The following is a 24,403-nucleotide window of genomic DNA, read 5'->3' on the forward strand; positions in this document are numbered from 1 at the left end:
TGATAGAGTGAGGAGGAAAGGGCTAATTGGAGACCTCTTCAAAAAAGCTAGCATGGCTCAAATGGCTGAACGCCTGTGCCATATGGGGAGGCAACAGCCTAGTGGTATTAGCACTGGACTGTTAATGTGCTGGGGACCTGGGTTCAAATCCCACTACGGCAGATGGTGCAGGTTGAATTCAATACAAATCTGGAATGACGAGTTTACGATGACCATGAATCCATTGTTGAGTGTTGGGAATAACCAACTGTCTCAGTCACTGATATCCTTTAAGAAGTGGAACTGCCATCCTTACCCTGGTCTGGCCTACGTGTGACTCTAGACCCACAGCAATAGGGTTGACTCCTAACTGTTCTCTGGGCAATTAGGGACGGCCACTAAATGCTGGCTTGGCCAGTCCCATGCACGAATAAACCAATAATAAGTTTATGATACTGGGCTACTGCTGCATTGGCCCCTTGCATCTCCTTTGATGGTGTGTCTTGCTAATTGGCAAAGCCATTATGAAAAGATATCAAGAGCCTTTAACAGACGACAGTACATCTGAATTTAGGAACTGCCAAACATAAACAGACAAAGATCTATCAGATTCATCATCCTGCTAGTGTGTCACAATGCTAATGGGAACTGACAATTCAATGTCTTGATCAATAGCCATTAATTGGCTAATGTGACACAAGATGCAAAATGAGGAAAGGCAGCGCTCCACAGATTTCCTGACCAACTTTCATTTCAAATCAACAGATGAACTGCTCAATCTTTGGCTGCTTGCCATATACAAAATGAGCTCCTCGATTGGTTTCTGTCCTAGTATTTACACCAGAACGAATTGGCTGGAAAACACATTGTGATAAGAGACACAAGACATAAACATACTTACATTTCTGACGCTGATCATCCCAGTGTCTTTGCAGCTGTGTTCGGAGAAAGGATGATGGACGATAGGGAGGGATGATATGGCCAACAATGGAAGTCATTCCAACGCTATGCAAGTCTGGGAATAACAAAATGACACACGGCAACAGTGGGAGGGTGAAAAGGATAAAGGGTTAAGACTTTCATGAACAAAGTGAGAAGCTCGGGACAATTTAAAATATAACTTTTATTTGATAAAACGTCACTAATATGACATCATGTGACAAAGATATATCTCAAAGTAACAAACATGATTTAATCTCATTTTTTGCAGCGATCAACGGGGACTTGATTAATTTGCAGTTTATGATTCTCTATAAAGTACACCACCTCTTGGGTTACCAAGGGTACCTCAACACATTATATATCTGTATAGCTATGCACAGTTTATAAAACGTATCATCAAGCAATGCTGTTTAGAATTCAGCCCCTCCATCCACTGGTGAATGACTGGCTGGACCTAGAAGAAGAAGAAAAACATTGAGGCAGAATAAAACACACACCCTCAAAGTCAAGCAGTAATCCAGCAACTCTCAGAAAATAGCTGTTCACTTATTAACTATTGACGAGATTTCCCAAGGTGCAAATTGTACATTTCCTCTTCCCCCACTTAAGTCACCTTTTTAAATCAGGGACACAAAACAGGCTTCAATTTTTTTTTGGGGGGTGGGGGTGGGGGTGGGGAGTGGGAGAATTGGCTGCTTATGTTGCTCTTTTAAAAGAGCAAAACTGTCCCACAGCAAGTGCACAAACTCTTCCCCTCATTCTGGTTAAAAGTGGAAGCCAATTCTTTTCAATCGCGTGGGAAGACTACAGAAGCTGGGATTGTCCCCAGAGCGGAGGAAGTCACAGCAGAGATTTTACAGAGGCATTCCAACTGATCTCCTCCCATGCTGGGCAATGCCTCGAAATGAGGAAGGATTTCCTACACTGTAAATCTACATCAGGGAAACACCTTTGGGCGGTTTCAGCTGTTTGTTCTCTCCTGCACCTTCACTCCAATCTATTATAAAGTGAACTTATGAAAATATGAAAAGGACGACAGGGTCACAGTGAGTGATGAACAGACAAGCCCGGGCACCACACTATCAGGCAACGTTCTGGGAGGGGAAGGGGCTCTTTCTGGGATGAGCAGGCAGAAATGTGGACCAATTTGATAAAATCTCCAGGACTTCCTTGACAACAGCGATCAAGATTTTCCTGGTGGTTACTGGGAGAGGGTCAGAACTCCAACGACACCAGGTTATAGTCCAACGGGTTTATTTGAAATCACAAGCTTTCTGAATGCCCCTCCCGCCCCCCCCCCCTCTACCCCCACCACCCCCTTTGTCAGGAGAAGGCCACTTCGAAAGCTTGTGATTTCAAACAAACCTGTAGGACTATAACCTGGTGTTGTCTGACTTCTGACCTTGTCCACCCCAGTCCAACACCGGGGCACCTCCACATCCTGGTTACTGGGAGAGGCATTCCCTGCAAGTTCTCAACTGTAACACTTGAGCCCGAGAGAGCAATGACTTTGTCTTGGAGGCTTAATGTTTTGGACTGAAGAATCACTCCAGGGAGGAGTTCAAAATTTAGGCTGAAACACCCCAGTGCAGCACAGGGGTCCCATTCAATCAAGGCTCCACACTGCCCCCTTCAGGTGGTCATAAAAGGCCCTGGGTCTCCTCACGAAAAGGAGTGTTTGCCCAGTGTCCTGGTCAATTGTTCTCCCCTCACTCAAAACAAAAACTAAATTGCTGTGTTCACGTTGTTGCTTACGGGAACCTTCTGTGCCAAACTGGCTGTCATGTTTCCTAACTTACAACACTGACTACATTTCAATAATACTTAAAATGCCTGAGGTACTTTGGAATATTCTGAGGTTGTTAAAGGTGTTTCTTCCTCAGCTGGTGTTGGCCCTGTGCCAATGGGAGCTCACTGAGATGCAATCATGACCACTCCTTAGTCACTCGCTGGAAAGTATGGATAACCCCCCCCCCCCCCCACACACGATGGCAGCTGGTGGCCTTTTCCTGACTTGGTTTTGGGATTGGGTGTGGGCACCGTTCCCTGGACAACTTCCTACCCGCAGATCTGAATTCAAGTAACTTGGCAAATCCCAGAGACTGGCATCTGCAACACTCGACATTCTACACCTTTAGGAGCAGACGAAGACATTTCTGATCACATCCAAGGGTTTCCTGAATTTTAAAAATGGAACATTCAATATAAATAATCCACAGTAAAATTCCATTCATTTCATCTTGAGTATAACATTGCGTGTAACATTGAGTATAGGTGTTGGGACGTCGTGTTGTGGCTGTACAGGACATTGGTGAGGTCACTTTTAGAATACTGTGTACAATTCTGGTCACCCTTTCTATCAGAAGGATGCTGTGAAACTTGAGAGGGTGCAGAAAAGATTTACAAGGATGTTGCTCGGGTTGGAGAATTTGAGCTATAGGGAGAGGCTGAATAGGCTGGGGCTGTTTTTCCCTGGAGCGTCAGAGGCTGAGGGGTGACCTTATAGAGGTTCATAATATCATGAGGGGCATGGATAGGACAAATAGACAAAGACTTTTCCCTCAGGTGGGGGAGTTCAGAACTAGAGGGGCATAGGTTTAAGGTGAGAGGGGAAATCTTTAAAAAAGGCTCGAGGGGTAACCTTTTCACACAGAGGGTGGTACGTGTATGGAATGAGCTGCCAGAGCAAGTGGTACGCTGGTACAATTACAGCATTTAAAAGGCATCTGGATGGGTATATGAATAGGAAGGGTTTAGAGGGATATGGGCCAAGTGTTGGCAAATGGGACGAGGTCAGATTGGGATGTCTGGTCGGTGAGGGTGAGTTGGACTGAAGGGTCTGTATCTGAGTTGTATGACTCTAAGACCTACTGGCTGCAGTAAGATTTTGCAGGTTCAATCTTGACTATTATTTCCCTCTAAAAAGGACCCGGTTTTGACTCCGAACAATCTTTTCACCCTATTGCTTCAACAGCAGCCACTCACTCTCATTACCTGATCAGATATCCTGACATCAAGAGATTTCTCAAGGGCCAGATTACACTCTTCAGACGATGTGAAAAGCCAGTTCTATCACCCAAGTTCAGAATCCAAAAGGACAGTCATGGATTAATCAATCACACGGCAATTTCTTGGGGAATTTCCTTGTTCTGGTCTGACCCTATCTAATTGTAATCCTGTATTATGCAAACAGCACAACAGGTCCGTGAACAGTAGTTTACATGCACCACATATCCCTGTAGGGGAATAGGGTCAGACAGGCGAAGTGGGCTGGTTTGATGGGACTCTGCACGTCTTTCCTAGGTTACTGCTATGATCTCACTCTCGCAGGAATGTAGTGGGCACCTGGTTCCCCCAGACACTTATTGTTGGACTAGGATTGCAGCCCAGGCATTGCAGTGGGCTTTGACACTGACTGATGTGAATCAATAATAACTGGGTAAATTGGGAATTCAGCTTCTTAATGGAAACTGGAGCTGGATCACGTGAACTGAGCAACTTGGAATTGAGTCGATTGTATTATATTATGCACTAAGTACTTGGACCAAAAGATCTGAAGCTAAGCGGTATTTATGTTTTTATTTAAATATCTTACAGCTAACTTTCGTGGATAAGTGCTAATTTGGTGGACAAGTCGACCAAATCTCAGGGGTGGCATATTGAAGGATGGATTTTGAGCGCTGTGCCCAGTTCCAGTTTTCAAATTATAAAACAAAATGTCAAAGTACCACACGAGAAGGTACACAAGATATTAATTTTCAAGAATGATATCTGAGCTGAGGGGTTAGGACTAACCAAACTGCAGGTTTTCTCTTTATAAAAGTGAGGAATGACCTAATGAAGGTGTAAACAATTATTGAAGGGTTTTGGTAAATGCAGAGGTATTTCCACTTGGGGAAAAGTCCAAAACAAGAGATCCCAAAATAAGGTGGTCACTAATAAACCCAAGAGAGAATTCAATACTACAATGACGCTGGATTAACATTTAAGTGGTGCTGGTAAAATGTGATAAAATCTTCAATAATTCTTCATGGGAGCTTTATCAAGTTAAATCTGCTAAAGAGGCTCATAGAGATATTAGGGACAATGACCAAAAGCTGAGTTGAAGAGGCAGGTTTTAAGAACTGTCTTAAAGGAGGACAGAGTGACAGAGCAGTGGGCAGGGTTAGGAGAGAGTGACAGAGAGGTGGACAGGGTCAGGAGAGAGTGACAGAGAGGTGGACAGGGTCAGGAGAGAGTGACAGAGAGGTGGACAGGGTCAGGAGGGAGTGACAGAGAGGTGGACAGGGTCAGGAGAGAGTGACAGAGAGGTGGACAGGGTCAGGAGAGAGTGACAGAGAGGTGGACAGGGTCAGGAGAGAGTGACAGAGAGGTGGACAGGGTTAGGAGGGTGTGACAGAGAGGTGGACAGGGTCAGGAGGGAGTGACAGAGAGGTGGACAGGGTCAGGAGAGAGTGACAGAGAGGTGGACAGGGTCAGGAGGGAGTGACAGAGAGGTGGACAGGGTCAGGAGAGAGTGACAGAGAGGTGGACAGGGTCAGGAGGGAGTGACAGAGAGGTGGACAGGGTCAGGAGGGAGTGACAGAGAGGTGGACAGGGTAAGGAGAGAGTGACAGAGAGGTGGACAGGGTCAGGAGGGAGTGACAGAGCGGTGGACAGGGTCAGGAGGGAGTGACAGAGAGGTGGACAGGGTCAGGAGAGAGTGACAGAGAGGTGGACAGGGTCAGGAGAGAGTGACAGAGAGGTGGACAGGGTCAGGAGGGAGTGACAGAGAGGTGGACAGGGTCAGGAGAGAGTGACAGAGAGGTGGACAGGGTCAGGAGGGAGTGACAGAGAGGTGGACAGGGTCAGGAGAGAGTGACAGAGAGGTGGACAGGGTCAGGAGAGAGTGACAGAGAGGTGGACAGGGTCAGGAGGGAGTGACGGAGAGGTGGACAGGGTCAGGAGAGAGTGACAGAGAGGTGGACAGGGTCAGGAGAGATATTTTAGAGGGTAAAGCTCAGGCATACAAAAGCAGAGTGAATAAAACAGAGAAATGTGCAGGAGATCAAAACTGAGGGAGTGCAGAACTGTCCAAGGCTTGGTCACAGAACTAGTCAGGAACATGGCTTTGGGGAGATTTAAAAGCAAAATGAATAATTTTAGAATAGAGTTGGTGCCAGACTGGAAGATATTGTAGGGCAGGAGTGATGGTTGAAAGGAATATTTCAGGGAAAACGATTGTCTCTCATTAGGTGGGTGAGGTGAAAAGCAGAGTTACATTTAAGGAAAAGTTGAAAAAAAATCACAGAAGAATGAAATAGGTTCTAGTGCAAGATGCAGAGAGGCAGGAGCCAGGTTTACGGATAGTCTCCAGGCCGAACTAGACAGAATAGATGTAGCTTTGTCCATTATTCAGAAGCAAAAATATGGGAAGACACGACACACGACAATTGGAGATGATGATGACGTAAATCTGGGAGCAACAGGCCAAAAATCAAACATTAAGAGCTCAAACTTCGGAGAAACAATGAGAAGAAGTCCGAGAGAGCACTGAGCAGGATAGATAGTAAAATAAAACCAAAGTTGACAGAGATACAGCGATGCAGAGTGTATTTGAAGATGCAAATGACAGTAGCTACAGCTATGAGGGCGTAACACTTATTCTAGATTGCAGAATTTGAATTGTCAGCTGCTTTTGGTACCAGTGTCTGGACACAAGGGCCAGTTAAAAGAGAGAAGGTGAAGATCTGTGCATTTCTGATGGAAATAGTTTGAGAGCTTCTTACTGCTTCCCCAAAATAAAACACATTTGCAACAAGACCATATTCCACTCAACTCCCAGATCACTGAGCAGTGAACTCAGTATCTGGCATTTTAGGTAAACTGGAATGGAGTTTATTTACCAAAGTGATTGGAAACAGGAAGTAACTGGGAATAGATGGATGTGCTAGGGATGAAAGGATCTGTTCAACTGCGTTTTAAAGAGGTACCTCATCACAACGTGCTGAGAGTTCAACAAGTCTGATTGCACGCTGCATCGGCTGCCCAAGCTCCTCACGATTATTAACCTACACCAGGCAGCTTCTGAGTCAGTGTTTACAAACAGGCTGCAACCTCCATCCAATTGGTGGCAGGAACCAATTTTATGTAAAAAAAAGTCATGAACCTTTAAGAGTTTGCAATTTGCAACAAAATTTAGATCCAAGCTTTACTCTCCTAATGTCACAAACAAAAACAGAACTGGCTGGAAAATCTCAGCAGGTCTGGCAGCATCCATGGAGAGAAACCAGAGTTAAAGGTCTGGGTCCGGTCACCCTTCCTCAGAATTTGATCTGAAACGTTAACGCTGATTTCTCTTCACAGATGCTGCCAGACCTGCTGAGCTTTTCCAGCAATTCCTGGCTTTGTTTTGGATTTCCAGCATCCAGAGTTTTGTCAGTTTTGAATATTTTAAAGGGTCATTTGGCTGAATTCATTGGTGGGACTTTCCTGGAAGGGGTCTCAGCATTTGAACGTGTTTAAAGGCAGAGGGCCTGGTGTCGTGTAATAAGGTAAATGAAAGGGGAGTGAAAGGCAGGAAATGGAGTTGAGACCACAATCAGTTTGGCTATGGTTTTACTGGATGAGATACAGGCTTCAGGGGCTGAATGCCTCTGTTCTGTATGCATTCTTCAACAGATATAAACAAAACCTGTAATTTAGATTGGAAATAGCTTTTAGAAGGGCTTTTGATATTTTGTTCTGCAACTAGAACACCTCAATGACAGGTGCCAGTCACGATTCATTGCAGCATCATCAGCCTGTCTGATAGACTTGAGCTTTATTATCCAGGCTACCCCCCCATCCCGCTCAGTGCAGCACTGAAGAGATGTTGTCCCTGCCGTTTCTCTGAAAGGATGTTAAATGGAGGACCCGCCTGCACCCTAGGGTGGACATAAAAGATCCCAGAGCCACGCTGCGGACAAACAGCAGCACGGCAATTTTCCCCAGTGTCTTGGCAAATATTTATCACTCAATCGGATGGCATGGAGGCTCAGTGGTTGGCACTGTTGCCTCACAGTGCTAGGGACCTGGGTTTGATTCCACCCTCTGGTGACTGTCTGTGTGGAGTTTGCATGTTCTCCCCATGTCTGTGTGGGTTTCCTCCGGGTGCTCCGGTTTCCTCCCACAGTCCAAAGCTGTGCAGGTTAGGGCGAATGGCTGTGGGAAATTGCCCATACTTATAGACTTATAATTGGATTAGCCATGGGAAATGCAGGAATGGAGGAAGGAGTTGGGTCTGGGTAGGATGCTTGTAAGAGGGTCAGTGTGAATGTGTCAGGTCGAAATATCTCTTCCCACACTGTAGGGATTCTATTCTATCCTAACCTACAAGATCACCTGGTGATCAAACTTTGAGAGATCCTGGTGTGCACTGATAAAAACAAAACCGAAAGCCAAGTGGTACTCTTGGCCAAACAGGGTCACAATGGAAGCTTCACATAAACAGTGTATCGAGAGATATAGTCAACCAGAGAGCTTTCAAGGACACTGCAATGTATTCAGGGGTTACCCATACCTTCACTAACCAAGCTGGAGATCGAAACCAAACCAGATGAAAATCATATTCAATTCTTTAGCTTCCCATCTGCTTATTGTATAATAAAGTCTGTCCTCCACTGGTTAATTTTTTATTGAACTTCGAAGCAAAACAATAAAACACAACAATCCTCTTACAGCAGAAATACAAAGACAGTGGACACAGCGCACAACACACAGCAAAGTCAAAACATTGTCTTAATGAACAGCCGGGAAAATTGTCTTTTAACCCATAAAGGGTCTAGCCATATTTATGTGGGTTGGTGTGGCTCGATCAGCAGGCAAGGGTTAACAGGATTCCAGGTTCTGGTATCAGTTAGAAATGAACTTGCAGCCTCATTACTTACTGATTTGTGGATCCAAAACCACCTCCAAACCCTAAAAAATAATTAAACAAGAAAGAAAGGAAGAAGAAATTACTCTCATCTTGCACAGGCACTTCCTCAAAACCATTCAAATAGAAAAGGCAAACAACAAGTTGACTGTATACAGTTGCTTTGCTGCATCTGATAATTGCCAAGAACGAACAGCACACCCAGTCACTGTCCTAACACCAAGAAATCCAACACCCAAACTATACACAGAAAGATTCCAAAAACAGCAATGAAATGCACAAATAAATTGCTTGGTTTTTTTTTAATTGAAGCCGCTGGAAGGATAAATACTGACTGAGTACAGAAAGTGCCCCTGCTTTTCTGAAAGCAGTGCTCTGGGAATCTTTGATGTCTCCTTGAGGGGGCATAAGTTGGCCGGGAGCGGGGGAGGTTAGACGCTCTAGGCTAGGGCAACAGCCTCTTAGCTTGGATTCCAATTTCTGAAGCAAGCAGGGATAAACATGATTGCAGCTTCAAAACCACCAAAGAAATAAAAGCTACCACGATTATAGCAATCACTTACACAGCTCAACTGCCAGCAGAGACACCTGGGAAATATGACCCACACTTCCTCACTGATTTATGATGTGAACTACTGAATCTTTTTCAAATTAGAACAGGATATTGATTAAGCAGAACAGAAATCACTGGCTGACAGTTTGGAAACGACACTGGGATATGAACCAGTTGCTGCTGTTCAATTTTCAGTCCCACCAGAGAATCGTCCAGTTTGTGAAGAGATCCCTTTGCCCAATTGAGTGTCAGCCAGAGCTCTCGGGTAACACTCTGGCCATAGTCACAACGTTGGAGCTTCAGGAGACCGGAGTGCAAAAACCACGGTGACATTCCTGGTGCAGATGGGAAAATGCTGTGCTGGCCTAGGAGGATGCTAAATGAGTCCATTGCTCTATTTTGAAGAGCAGAGACATTTGCCTCAGGCATTTGGTCAATATTTATCCCTAAATCTACATGATTAAAAAGAGACTGTGTGCCCATGAGCACGGTGCTTCTAAGGGAAGGTGGGCATGAGAGAGCGAGTGCATGAGAGGGTGTGCGTGGGAGAATGCACACGGGTCTGCATGAAATAGTGTGCGTGGGAGGATGTGCATGCGAGACAGGGAGCTTGCAAGTGTGTGTGTGAGAGTAATGTGAGAGTGAGGGAGAGTGCAAATGTAAGTGACAGTCTGAGTGAGAGTGACTGCATGTGTGACTGAGAGAGTGAGTATGTGTGAAAGCATGAGAGAGAGACAGCACATGGCGGGGACGAGAGGGGGAGAGAAGAGGGAGGGGGAAGGACGGGAAAGGATGGGGAGGAATGGGGAAGGGCAGGGATGAGTAGGGAGGGGTGGGGAAGGGGAGAAGTGAGAGGGAGGGAGGGAATGAGTGAAAGAGGGATAAGAATTAAGAAATTCATGAGAAATCTTTTTACCTTGAGAGTGACCATAGGAAAAGAAGTGGGCCATTCAGCCCATCAAATCTGCTCTGCTGTACAATGAGATCAATTACACTTTGCTGCCTTTTTCCCCCACACTCCTTCATTCCCTTCTCGATTAAAAATCTGTCTGTCCCAGCCTTGAATATACTTAACAAACCAGCCTTGACAGCTCTCTGTGATGAAAAATTCCACAGATTCATTCCCCTCAGAGAGAAGAAATTCCTCCTCATCTCTGTCTTAAATGACCGAGCCCTTAATTAGAGACGATGCCCTCTGGTCGGAGACTCTCCCACCAGGGAATCGACCCTGTTAGTTCCCCTAAGAAGGCTGCAGTGTGAAGCTAGGTACCATCTCGGAGGTGCTTTTAATGGTAAGCTGGGTGATTATTATTCATTCACGGGATGAGGGAGTCATTGGTCAAGCCACCATTTATTGCCCATCCCTAATTACCCAAAGGGCAGTTAAGACTCAACCACCACGCTGTGGTTCTGGAGTCACATGTAGGCCAGACCAGGTAAGGATGGCAGCTTCCTTCCCTGAAGAACGTTAGCGAATCAGGCGGGTTTGTCCAACAACTGACAATTGATTCACAGTCGCCATTAGACTCTTAATTCCAGATTTTACTGATTTCAAATCCCACCATCTGCCGTGGTGGGATTCGAACCTGGGTCTCTGGATTAACAGCTGAGCAATAATACCACTAGGCCATTGCCTCCCCCAGCTAAATTTACGAAGGGACGAGAAATTGAAGGGTTAGAGGAAGGCCAGTTGCTCTCGAAGGCCTGTTTCGGAGCTGCATCTAACCTTTGCCACGAATGTAAGAGTTTTTACCTCCTCCGCTGGTCCCAAAGCCTGGAAAGCCAGACCCATGTCCTCCAAAACCAGATACAGTCGACTGATTCGCTATGCTTCCAAATGATTGCGCATTGGCAGTGCTCCCAAAGCTGTGCTCAGAAGAAAACAGAAGTTGTTGGTTATCAAGTATGAGGAATAAAAAGACAATTAAAAACACCACTTACAAGGCAGAGCGATACATCAAGGAATCGGGATTTACCCAGTTGTAGAGACAGAAACAGTTAACACCAAGTTACTGGACTCCATATGTTAACTCTGCTTTTCTCTCGACTGATGCTGCTCAGTTTCTTCTGCACTTTCTGTTTGTGTTTCAAATTTCCAGTATCCACGGTTCTGTTTTTAATGTGGCAGCATCACAGTGAAGTAACACCAGCTTTCCCGGTGACTAGGGTCAAGATCAGAGTGGTGCTGGAAAAGCACAGCCGGTCAGGCAGCATCCGAGGAGCAGGAGAATCGACGTTTCGGGCAAACGCCCTTCGTCAGGAATGGGCCCGAATCAGGAGCGGGGCCCGAATGACCTCATTCCTGATGAAGGGCTTTGGCCCGAAACATCGACCCTCCTGCTCCTCGGATGCTGCCTGAACTGCTGCGCTTTTCCAGCGCCACTCTGATCTTGACTCTAATCTCCAGAATCTGCAGTCCCCACTTTCGCTTTACCTTGACTATGATCCGGGAGTCAGATTGAGTAACACAAAGGCAGAGAGCTGGCTGCCTGCTGACAATCTCTGTGAATTTGAACTGAACAGGCACTAATATTATGGAGAAGCTGTGTTCTCGTACATGTCGCTGAAGTGCTTCACAGCCAATGATTAACATTTAGGGTCTCAGTATGCATGCGAACTCTCTAGCTCAACCCAAATATCTACATAGAATGTGGGTAGCATCTACTAATAAACAGAGGGAGTTCACTCAGTCCCTTGGGTCTTTTCTATCAATTAGTCAAAATCAAAGCAGCTTTATTCCAAACGTACATCTCTTAGACTCCACTATTGAAAGAAATAGTATTTTTCTCTATCTAGCCCATCAAATATTTTCATCTTCAGCGTCTCTACGAGATCATCTTAGTCTTCTACAGTTAAGCCTAATCTGTGCTATCTTTTCTTATTATTGGAACAAAAAGCAATACTGCAAAACCTGAAGGCAGTGACTGGACTTTGCAATATTCTGCACTTTCCTTTTATCAAATTTCCCTTCAGTTTAGTCTAAAGCTTCAGAGATACTGTCAAACAACGAGGTACTAATTGACTGGCTGAGTCACTTTCTGCTCCCAGTTCCAGTGCATGTCACAGTGAAAATGTTTTGCTTGAACCCTGGTTTATTTGAGTCAGATCGGACTGAGAGGAGAAGGTAGAAGCACAAAGTACAAAAAGGTTAAAGGTGAAAGGTCAAAAGCCCCCCCCTTTTTTTGTATCTTCCTCTTCTGGAATAAACTACTCAAGATAAATGAAAATCCTCCTTATGAGAGTCCTGCAGGAGGCAGTAGGCATACCCTCACTGTGTTTTTTGACAGTTTGTGTGATTGATAGTGTGGCTCTGGAGCTGGTTAGATTGTCAGGGGGATTCCATGAAGTTTTTTCCTGAATGAGCCTCAGGAATTTTCCCAGGATCTTTCACAATAAGACAGTGGAGTGGAGAAGGACATAAGCGCTGACAAAGCCTGGATTATGTCCGGATAGACATGGCCTTTTCCTGTCCATGTAGAAGTATCTGAGAGACTGCAATGTCGTCAAGGAGATTGTAAACGTTTTGGAGTTCGGGCATGGAGAGTGGGGCTCCAGGGTAAGGGTTGGTTGGCCAGGAATTTTGGGGGTGGAATCTGTTGGCAGGAGATGGGGTGAAGAATGATGATAGCAGTTTTGACACTGAGTTGGATTCATTTGTAAGTGCTGCAGCATGGAGTGGGGTACTCAGCAGTTTAATGTGAAGGGTAAGGTGGGCTCTGTGGACAAGAGGGAGTTTGGGGAGAGAGAAAGGAAAAGAGAGAGTGAGAGAAAGACAGAGAGAGCGAGCGAGAGAGAACAAGAGACACAGGCAGAGTGAGTGAGTGAGAGACTGTGAGTGAGTGAGTGAGAGAGAGTGTGAGAGAATGAGTGAGTGAGTGTGAGAGTGAGAGAGAGAGTGAGAGTGTTGGGGGGGGGGGGGGGGGAGAGAGATTGAGAGAAAGACAGAGAGAGGGAGAGTGAGCAAGAGCGTGCACTACTGAAAACCTCACAGCCAAACAATTTTTCTTCTATTGTATGTTATTACTGAACACATAGACGCAGATCCAAACAGCTCTGCATCAACCTCACTCCTTCCAGCCCAGAGCATGTCCCAAGGTCTTACCCAAAACCTCCAGCACTGGCAGCCGCTGTTCCTTCACCAAACACCTTGCCTCCTGAAGGGCTCATTGTTCCACTAAAAGCTGGTGAGCCACCAAATGTTGGCAGGCCTCCAAACGTTGGGGTGCTACCAAAGGCCGGCGGACTGCCAAATACAGGAGCAGCACCAAAGCCACCTGAAGAGAAAGGGAGAGTGAGAATGGATGAGGGACACTGCACGAGACAGAACCCAAGGTCCTAGATTACCAATTGAACAAAACCTACACGCAAGAATGAACAAACAGCAGATAGGTGCAGCAGGTGGGAAGGGGAAAGGTCAAGGGAAAGAAACAAAGACCTCACGCATTTGTTGTCGATCCCATGTTGAGCCATTTGGAAATATTAACATTATTTCAAACATTTAAAATTTTAAGCAGCTCACTTATAAATCCTGAGCAAAACTGCAAACATAACTAAAACGAGGGTTTCACCTGCGAATGCATCTCACTGTCAGCTTATCTCTTCATTCCCAAGGGCAGCACCTCTTCCTGATCTTCCCTGACAGCAGGGCTCAATCTGCTCTCCAAAAGAAACTATCAAATTACCTGGCGGTTTGGAGGGAGTGGAAAAGTTGCCAAAGCCTTGGGCAGCAACACTGGAACCTGCACTGAACGAGCCTGGCGTCTTCAGATCTGATCCGAAAGAGGCACTGCCAAACCCAAACGTCTTGGCACCACTGTTCCCGAAGAGGCTTTGAGCATCTGAAGACAAACAGATACTCTGTCAGCAAAGTTATGAACTCAATCATTTAGACATTCAAGTCTAATCTAATAGCTGGTGCTGCTGGTTTCAATGGAACTCAATAGGGTTTTATTTTGGGGGCGGGGTGGATGGGGACAGTGTGCCTTGTAGCATTGGCTGTGGGGATCAGTTTTGAATGTTTGACCATGCCCATTTCGCCCCATTAACTGATCAGTTACCTCAGTGCTGACTGCGGGAGCTTGCTGTGCACAAATCAATGAACGCCTTTCCTGCATCACAACAGTGATTGAGAATCAGTTGTAAAGTGCTTTGGAAATTCTAGGGATCATGAAAGGTGCTATAGAAACACACAATGTTCATTTGTTTGCAAGCATTAAGATCTTCTACTTTACTGTCAATAATATTTCTACCACAGACCAAACAAGAACCATCCACAGATGACATTACCAGAGGGACACTCATCAGAGGGAACTTGCATTTACAAGGGATCCTGCATCAACAGGACAGCTCCAACGGTGTGGTCAATGCTGACATACTGGCAAAGTCCATCAAACATTGATTTATTAATTTGTGGCATTGGCTGAGGGAGTCATGCCAGTCAGGGCACTGGACAAATTCGCTGCTCTACTCAAGAGGACCACGTGGGCAGCTGTGTCAGTTTCACAGCTTCACTGAAAGATGGCGTTGCCAACAATGCAGAGCCACTGCTGTCATGCTCTCAGACGTTAGCCTCAGTTCAGTATTCAAGGCTGGGAGCTTCGAACCCACAGCCTTCAGACAAGACTGCAAACTGAAACAAAGTGACAGCAAAACCAAGCTGGTTAACATAGCAAAAGCTCCTTTGAGCAACACAGGATCCTGGTTGCACCATAACCTATGATAACCCACCCTAAATGCAGTTCAAAGGACTTGGTGAAAAAAGTTTTCAACTTCATACAATAATATCAGCACATATAGAGGCCATTCATTCCATTGTGTCTGTTCTGGCTCTTTGAAAGAGTTGTCTAATCAACTCAACCTCATCCTCCTTCCCTTCCTGGGAGATTTCAAATGTGAAAGTACTCTGTGGGAAGTTTACAACTGTGAAATTTTAGGATGCAAATTGAGGAAACCCTGGCCCACATTCCCAGGCAAGGACAGACTGTCAAAGCTCCATGGAGCAGCTGTTGGAGAAGGCGGTGAAACAGTGTGCCATGTTTTGGTTCTGCTGCCCACACTGGCGGGTGACAAAGCACTTGCACTGTCACAAGACCTTAGAAAACCGTTTGCAAACTCACCTGAAATCCCATATCCCCGAATGGAACACAACCACAAACCAACGCCAGACTCATTTCTCAATGACACAGCCTCTGCAAATATCAGTGACTACAATGTGACGACTGATCTGAGTGATACCCCAGGGTTCAACCTTCCTGGGAACATCTGGACCAGCCACAACTGCATGAGAACAGGCCAGGGACAGTGGGTGAACTTACTCTACAAGTGGAAGGTGAGGAACAGCTCACATTGTGACCATCAACCACACAGTGATGGCACCCCAGCCATTCATGCTGCGTCAGCTGAAGCAACTAAATGCACTGATAACCTCAATGCATGACAATAATCTCAATCTCAATGCATGACCACAACCTCAACGCCTGACCACAACCTCACCCTCAACGCATGACCACAACCTCAACGCATGACCACAACCTCACCCTCAACGCATGACCACAACCTCAACGCCTGACCACAACCTCACCCTCAACGCATGACCACAACCTCAACGCCTGACCACAACCTCACCCTCAACGCATGACCACAACCTCAACGCCTGACCACAACCTCACCCTCAACGCATGACCACAACCTCAACGCCTGACCACAACCTCACCCTCAACGCATGACCACAACCTCAACGCCTGACCACAACCTCACCCTCAACGCATGACCATAACCTCAACGCCTGACCACAACCTCACCCTCAACGCATGACCACAACCTCAACGCCTGACCACAACCTCACCCTCAACCCATGACCACAACCTCAACGCATGACCACAACCTCACCCTCAACGCATGACCACAACCTCAACGCATGACCACAACCTCACCCTCAACGCATGACCACAACCTCAACACATGACCACAACCTCACCCTCAACCCATGACCACAACCTCAACGCCTGACCACAACCTCACCCTCAACGCATGACCACAACCTCAACGCATGACCACAACCTCACCCTCAACGCATGACCACAACTTCAACGCATGACCACAACCTCACCCTCAACCCATGACCACAACCTCAACGCATGACCACAACCTCACCCTCAACGCATGACCACAACCTCACCCTCAACCCATGACCACAACCTCAACGCATGACCACAACCTCACCCTCAACCCCTGACCACAACCACAACGCCTGACCACAACCTCACCCTCAACGCATGACCACAACTACAATCTCAATCTCAACGCATGACCACAACCTCAATCTCAACGCATGACCACAACCTCAATCTCAACGCATGACCACAACCTCAATCTCAACGCATGACCACAACCTCAACGCATGACCACAACCTCAACGCATGACCACAACCTCACCCTCAACGCATGACCACAACCTCAACGCATGACCACAACCTCAACGCATGACCACAACCTCACCCTCAACGCATGACCACAACCTCAACGCATGACCACAACCTCACCCTCAACGCATGACCACAACCTCAACGCATGACCACAACTTCAACGCATGACCACAACCTCACCCTCAGCGCATGACCACAACCTCAACGCATGACCACAACCTCACCCTCAACCCATGACCACAACCACAACGCCTGACCACAACCTCACCCTCAACACATGACCACGACCACAACCACAACCTCAACGCATGACCACAACTACAATCTCAATCTCAACACCTGACCACAACCTCAATCTCAACGCCTGACCACAACCTCAACGCCTGACCACAACCTCAACCTCAACGCCTGACCACAACCTCACCCCCAACGCCTGACCACAACCTCACCCTCAACGCATGACCACAACCCCACCCTCAACGCATGACCACAACCCCACCCTCAACGCATGACCACAACCCCACCCTCAACGCATGACCACAACCCCACCCTCAACGCATGACCACAACCCCACCCTCAACGCATGACCACAACCCCACCCTCAACGCATGACCACAACCCCACCCTCAACGCATGACCACAACCTCACCCTCAACGCATGACCACAACCCCACCCTCAACGCATGACCACAACCCCACCCTCAACGCATGACCACAACCCCACCCTCAACGCATGACCACAACCCCACCCTCAACGCATGACCACAACCCCACCCTCAACGCATGACCACAACCCCACCCTCAACGCATGACCACAACCCCACCCTCAACGCATGACCACAACCCCACCCTCAACGCATGACCACAACCCCACCCTCAACGCATGACCACAACCCCACCCTCAACGCCATGACCACAACCCCACCCTCAACGCATGACCACAACCCCACCCTCAACGCATGACCACAACCCCACCCTCAACGCATGACCACAACCCCACCCTCAACGCATGACCACAGCCCCACCCTCAACGCATGATCACAACTTCAATTTCAACGCATGAACACCTCAACCACAACGCCTGACCACAACCTTAACGCATGACCACAACCTCAACGCCTGACCACAACCTCAACCTCAATGCATGACCACAACCTCAACCACAACGCGTGACCACAAGCTCAACCACGACCACAAGCTCAACCACAACCACAACCGCAACCTCAACACCTGATCATAACCTCAACGCATGACCACAACTTCACCCTCAACGCATGACCACAACCTCAAGGCATGACCACAACCTCAACGCCTGACCACAACCACAACGCATGACACAATCTCACCCTCAACGCATGACCACAACTTCACCCTCAACGCATGACCACAACCTCAGCGCATGATCACAACTTCAATTTCAATGCATGACCACAACCTCAACCTCAGCGCATGAACACAACCTCAACGCATGACCACAACCTCAACCTCAGCGCATGACCACAACCTCAAGGCATGACCACAACTTCACCCTCATCGCCTGACCACAACCTCAAGCTCAGCGCATGACCACAACCTCAGCACATGACCACAACCTCAACCCACGACCACAACCTCAACGCACGACCACTATCTCAACGCACGACCACTATCTCAACGCACGACCACTACCTCAACGCACGACCACAACCTCAACCTCAACGCACGACCACAACCTCAACGCACGACCACAACCTCAACGCACGACCACAACCTCAACGCACGACCACAACCTCAACGCACAACCAAAACATCAATACATAACCACTACCTCAACGCACGACCAAAACCTCAACGCACAACCACTATCTCAACGCACAACCTCTATCTCAACGCACAACCACTATCTCAACGCACAACCAAAACCTCATCGCACAACCAAAACCTCATCGCACAACCAAAACCTCATCGCACAACCAAAACCTCATCGCACAACCAAAACCTCATCGCACAACCAAAACCTCATCGCACAACCAAAACCTCATCGCACAACCAAAACCTCATCGCACAACCAAAACCTCATCGCACAACCAAAACCTCAACGCACAACCAAAACCTCAAAGCACAACCAAAACCTCAAAGCACAACCACAATGTCAATGCACAACCCATAACTTTAATGCATAACCACAACCTTAGCGCATGACCACAACCTGCTTCTCCAGCCACAATATAAGAAACTTTCTACTACTACGACTATCAACAGCTGACTGAGAAAGAAATCTCTTCAGAACTTGAAATGATTAATATCTTCAGAGGTGAAGAGCTAGCCAAAGATGGCTGACTAGTGATAGATCAATGATTAATTCTTGTTGTACGCTGCATTCCCAGATTTCCAGCATTCAGTAACCTTGGAGCAAAGCTCTTGAATTCCCACTCACTATACCTCGATTTCTTTCTCCTGTTGAAATGTTCCTTAACCCTATCTCACCTTCCCAGTCTCTCTCTGGTGGCTTGATGTCAAATTGTGCTTGATAATTGCTCCCGTGTAATATGGAGTGAAGTTCCATTACGGGTGCTATACAATGACAATGACTAGCTTTTGTAAAGTGCCAAGGTCCTTAGTACATTTCTCACAGAAGTTTAGAATGAAAGACTCAGTAAATCAGGCTACATTGGTCAGATGCTGTGATCAGTTTCTGAACAGCTGAAGGTTACAGACAGAAGGGCAGATAGAACTGAGCAACTATAACAAGAGCACAGAGTCAGAGAATCCCTACAGTGCTGAAAAAGGCCATGGGGCCTGGACCAACCCTCTGAAGAGCAATCCACCCAGACCCAGCCTCATAACCTCACATTTACCACAGATGACCCACCGAGCCTGTACATCCGCTGGACCCTACGGATGTTTGAGCATGGCCGATCCATCTAACCTGCACATCTTTGGACTGAGAGAGAAAACCAGAGCACCTGGAGGAAACCCACACAGACAGGGGGAGAACATGCAAACTGCACACTTGTGGAGACTCAAATTGAACCTAGGTCCCTGGCAATGCTATCCACTGAGGCACCATGGTAGGAAGCTAGCATACGTACAAGAATAGCTCTTTTGGCACACTTATGTGCCTGTACTCCAACTTAATAAGATCATGGCTGATCTGATTTTAATCTCAACTCTACACTCCTGCATATCCCAGATAATCTCCATTGCCATGGTAATCAAATTGGAAGATAACTCTAAATTTCAATAGCACGAAGGTAACGTTGGGTAATCAGGGCTGCCCAGAGATTTCTCATTCTGCTGGTAAAGCAACATTTTAGTTCAAAAGCTTGTGCATACTGAGCTAATGCTCGAGAGAAAACCAAGATAGAGATCCATTCTTCAGCCTGACATTTCACATTGGCATTGGGTTCAGTAGAAAGTACCTTAGAAACCTGCCCATCCATGCACTACGTCTTTTGCCTGCACCAAATCCCACTGAGCTCACTCACCTACAACAGCCTCCAGTCCAGCAAAATTCACATGAACTCATTTCACCCCCTCACCTGATTGGTGAAATCTTCTTCAGTCCTCTAACCTTCAGAGATGGCTGGGATTCTCCAGATCTGGCCTCTTGTATATTTTCTACTATTGGCCAAAATACCCTCCCTTCTGAAGCCCCCTAATAGCACATTCTCCTCTTTTGCGAGGTTCCTTTAAAATTTGTCTTCTTGAGCAAGCTTATATCTGTGTGGCCAGATATTATCATCCGGCTCAGTTTCGAGTTTTGGCTGATGACTCTCCAAAGAGGACTTGATGGATCTCAAGACACTTCATTCTTCCATTTACCCATCTTGCTCTGTACCTTGACCCTTCACCCCTCAATCCATCCAATGAGATGATAAAGGTCAACCTACCAGCTGCTTCCTAATGGTGGTCCATGTGGAAGTCAACCCAACTTTGTAAATTGGTAACATTCTTTAATTTATGATGGAAACCTCACTACAGTTAGTTGAACACAACAAGCAGACATTTCAGTGCTGACAATAAGCTGCAGTGTCTTTCAGAAGACATGCCCAGTACAGACTCCATTTATCTATTCAGGGGAACAACAAAGATCAAAGAGAACGACACAACAAAGATTGGGGAGGTGTGGTGTCCCAGCCAATACTCAGTGTTTAATCAGCCCTACAACAGCAACTTGCACTTGTCTAGCACACTTAACGTAATCAAAACATTTGAAGATGCTTTGCAAGCACACAAACAACATTCGGAACCCGGTTCACATCAGAGCAGGTGAGGCTGGTTTTAAAGGAAGCACCCTAAAGCAGGGAGAAGATGGGAAAGGCTCAGGGAAAGAATTGCAGAATTGGAGTTGGGGCCAATGGTGGAAAGCTGAAAATTAAGGAGTTATCTTGTCATTTGAAAGCAAGAACTTTAATTTATAGAGGACACATTGTGACACTAGAGCACATATTTACAGCCAACGCAGTGCTCCTGAGCGTTGGAATGAAGTGTATGGGAGCTCACTGTGCACACGCTGGCTCTTCATTTTGGATCGTAAAAACAAAACGATGGCCTGTCAAAACTGGAGCTGCAGAATGCTCTGAAACAGCCGAAGGACGTGAAAGACGTTTTATAAATACAACTTCACTCTCTTTTAGCTCAATATCAAATTTTACAGGACTGCATTGCAGTTACTGCTTATTAGGTTCTGTGAAAGAAATGCTACATCGAAGCTTTTAAAAAGAAAGGTCACTTTGCCAATCATCAACACTCATCGCTGATGTGAAATTATGTGAACTGTGCTCCCTCAGATGAGTGTATCCATCATCTGACATTACCTTTTCTGACAAATCGAAGGTAGCCCTTGCATGGTGTGAGATGCAAGGACCTTTACTAGCTCTGCTTACATAATTGCAAGGGGCGGTTTTTTGTGTTCTGATGGATTGCAATGTCGACTCGCGCAGACGGCTGCTCAACTCTTCTCCCTCGGTCATGTACCCATTTTTGACCTCCTCGTATTTTAAAAGCATGCCTAGCAGTCTTCTGTGATGCATTGAAGGGGAACAGGATAAATGTGATGGGGGGGGGGGGGGGGGAGGGAGAAAGGAATGTAGGATGATAGAAAGACAGAGAGGGGGGAGGAGCAGATTGGTATGGAGCATAAACATGCAACCAGTTGGGCCGAATGACCATTCTCAAATTTTAAAATCCAATAAAATAACAAGTGTGATTCCGTACACCTCCATTTTCAGAGAACCTCACAACCCCATGCAATTACACTCAATTAAACAGACTTGATCCGTGAACTCATCGACACAAATGACCAAAATCTAGATTCACTGTTGTCACAAGAACTCGATGCACCTGCTGCCAGCAGAATGGAGCACTTGGGTTGGATGATTTGACAAGTCTACTGCACAGCACTCTGACGGAAGTTTGATGGGTCAGAGCTTCTCCGAGGACCACAAGGTGAAAGCTTCAGGACAGTGGATATGTCCAATGGCCTGGTCATTCCAACTGTGGACTATAAACATACTCTGTAGCCCCTCACCAGCCCAGTCCAAGGCAAAAATCTATTCGATTTCAGTCTCCTCGAATATTAAAGTTCAGCAACTCCACCACTCCCTCCCCCCTTCCTGTGCTTTGGGAAATCCTGTTTGCAAAATGTACGCAAATACATTCACACGACGTTACATTCACACACTAGATGTGATGTACTGGTAAATTAATTTAACAGAACAGAGTTGCATATCCTTGGTCTGAATCCTGCTCCTGATGCAGCAGGATTATTTACTGAGTGTTACAACTACTAGCTAACTGCTCAACAACCTGGTTAAACTCAGCGCTGGTTCAAATGAAGAAAGGCACGGAAACTTTTGCTTCCAGTTCCACCTTTGTAGTTGTTGCTCAACTGAAGCCTGTCCTGGTCTCAATTGTTTTGCCAGCAGACTGTTCTATGGTTTAACAGATGGTGCTCCAACAACGGCAGGGTGAAGATATTCAGTTCAACTGCATCTCCTTTTTAGTTCACTTCAAGAAGCAAGACAGAGAATCAAAGGAGTTTAAAGATAGTTCCCAGGGCTATGGGGAGAAAAGGGAAGTGAGACTGATTGGAAATGTGCACATGGGCACGGTGGCCTCCTTCTGTACCATATGATTCCTAATTCATTGGAAATTCACAATGCGTCAGTCTGGTCCAGCACATCTCAGTCCTGTACCTGTGATCATCAGAGAATGACTAGATCTGGGGAACACCTTGAGCCATAACTTCCACCTCTTCACCGACGTGGGCATAGACTGACATTCCTGCATCGTCACTGGGATCAAAATCCTGACATCTCCCTATTTAACAATGTTCGCACAGCGATTTGTAGCAGCTCAGAGTAAGGGCTGTCACTGTTGTGTAGGATCTGAAAAGACTGAAAGGATTATTGCTGAGTACCATTAGTAACACCCACTATGACGATGTCATGTGGACTTGTGACCAGAACTGAACATCTGAAAGGAGTGAGAGTTGTCTTATGGCCTTCCTCAAAATCTTTGCTCCAAAGTGGATTATATCAAGTAACTTGTAACCAGTCGGTAAAATGCAACAAACTATGTCTTGTTAACCACAAGAGACTTCTCGAGATAGACCAAGATGTGGTTTCCCTCTACCATACCAGACCATGTTTCCTTCATGGAAGGAGGATGGAGACACCAGGAATATCAGCATATACAGAGCAGTGAGCTGGTATTCCCCTGCAACACTTACTGAGGACAACCACAGCCTACACTTATACCAGAGAATAACGAAAAACCAGAAGTCATATGGCTCTTGTCTGTAGACTTGCTGAATCTCCAGTCCAATACTCAAGGCCAGCATCTGCTTGGAGATACTGGTGCTGCTTTGTGGATACAATGTTAATCAGAGACCTCAGTCTTTTCCAGTGAATGTTCAAAGTTCTCTTGAAATATTGAGAGGTGTTTGCTGTGCCCTACTGCTGTATGGTGGAACACATTCAGACAATGGTCTATTCCCATGTCAGTCAGTTCTGCTATAATGCTCGAATTCCCTTATCTTGCAACCCTGTGTTATAAGAAAATTGCACAATGCCAGCACGTTTTACGCTAATGGGGCTGTAATTGGGTTATAACCAATACATGCTTTAAAATTTCACGCTTTAGAAACAGTGTCCCCAATTGATCCATTGTGTTATAGTGAATTTGTTAACGAAACACACATTGTAGCAGACCAACCTGCATGATTTCTTTGACCAAGCCCGCCAAACTAACAGAACGTTGTTTATTCAGTGGGAAACAACGTTCCAATTCTGGCTATACTGTGGCAAGGAATAGAGTAAAGTGGAACCAATTCCCTGACCCAAATTAAACTGGGAAGTGACCTTATATTAAATAAAAGCTCTGATTATTTCCAGTCCTGTTTTGTTGCAATGCCAATGCAATAAAGCTGATCTACAGCAACGGCTTGCAGCTCACAAACTGATAAGGTCAAGAAACACAATCAGGGCTGATGTAAAAATTTGTAATGGTAACAGCAGTATTCTATGCTAATTTCAGAAGGTTCAAGCCATGAAATTATTAACCTGTGAAGGAGTGAAATAAGATTAGACAGAGTACATGTCCAAAGAGAAGTTTCCAAGAATCCTA

General features: G+C 46.2%; 1 protein-coding gene across 3 annotated transcripts in view; it reads right to left on the reverse strand.

The window, feature by feature from the left end:
- Window positions 1-1,083: 1,083 nt before the first annotated feature.
- The window catches only part of nup214 (nucleoporin 214), a 120,674-nt gene continuing 97,354 nt past the window's right edge, over window positions 1,084-24,403 (reverse strand). For all 3 annotated transcript variants that reach the window (XM_072565949.1, XM_072565950.1, XM_072565948.1), the window contains 5 exons: window positions 14,051-14,206; window positions 13,471-13,642; window positions 11,122-11,234; window positions 8,829-8,859; window positions 1,084-1,375 (listed from right to left, as the gene is read on the reverse strand). In XM_072565949.1, the coding sequence (XP_072422050.1) occupies window positions 1,339-1,375; window positions 8,829-8,859; window positions 11,122-11,234; window positions 13,471-13,642; window positions 14,051-14,206 (509 nt within the window). In that variant the 3' untranslated portion in view covers window positions 1,084-1,338. The remainder of the gene's footprint in view (window positions 1,376-8,828; window positions 8,860-11,121; window positions 11,235-13,470; window positions 13,643-14,050; window positions 14,207-24,403) is intronic.

The sequence above is a fragment of the Chiloscyllium punctatum genome, chromosome 49 (assembly GCF_047496795.1).
Source record: "Chiloscyllium punctatum isolate Juve2018m chromosome 49, sChiPun1.3, whole genome shotgun sequence".
Classification (NCBI taxonomy): Eukaryota; Metazoa; Chordata; class Chondrichthyes; order Orectolobiformes; family Hemiscylliidae; genus Chiloscyllium; species Chiloscyllium punctatum.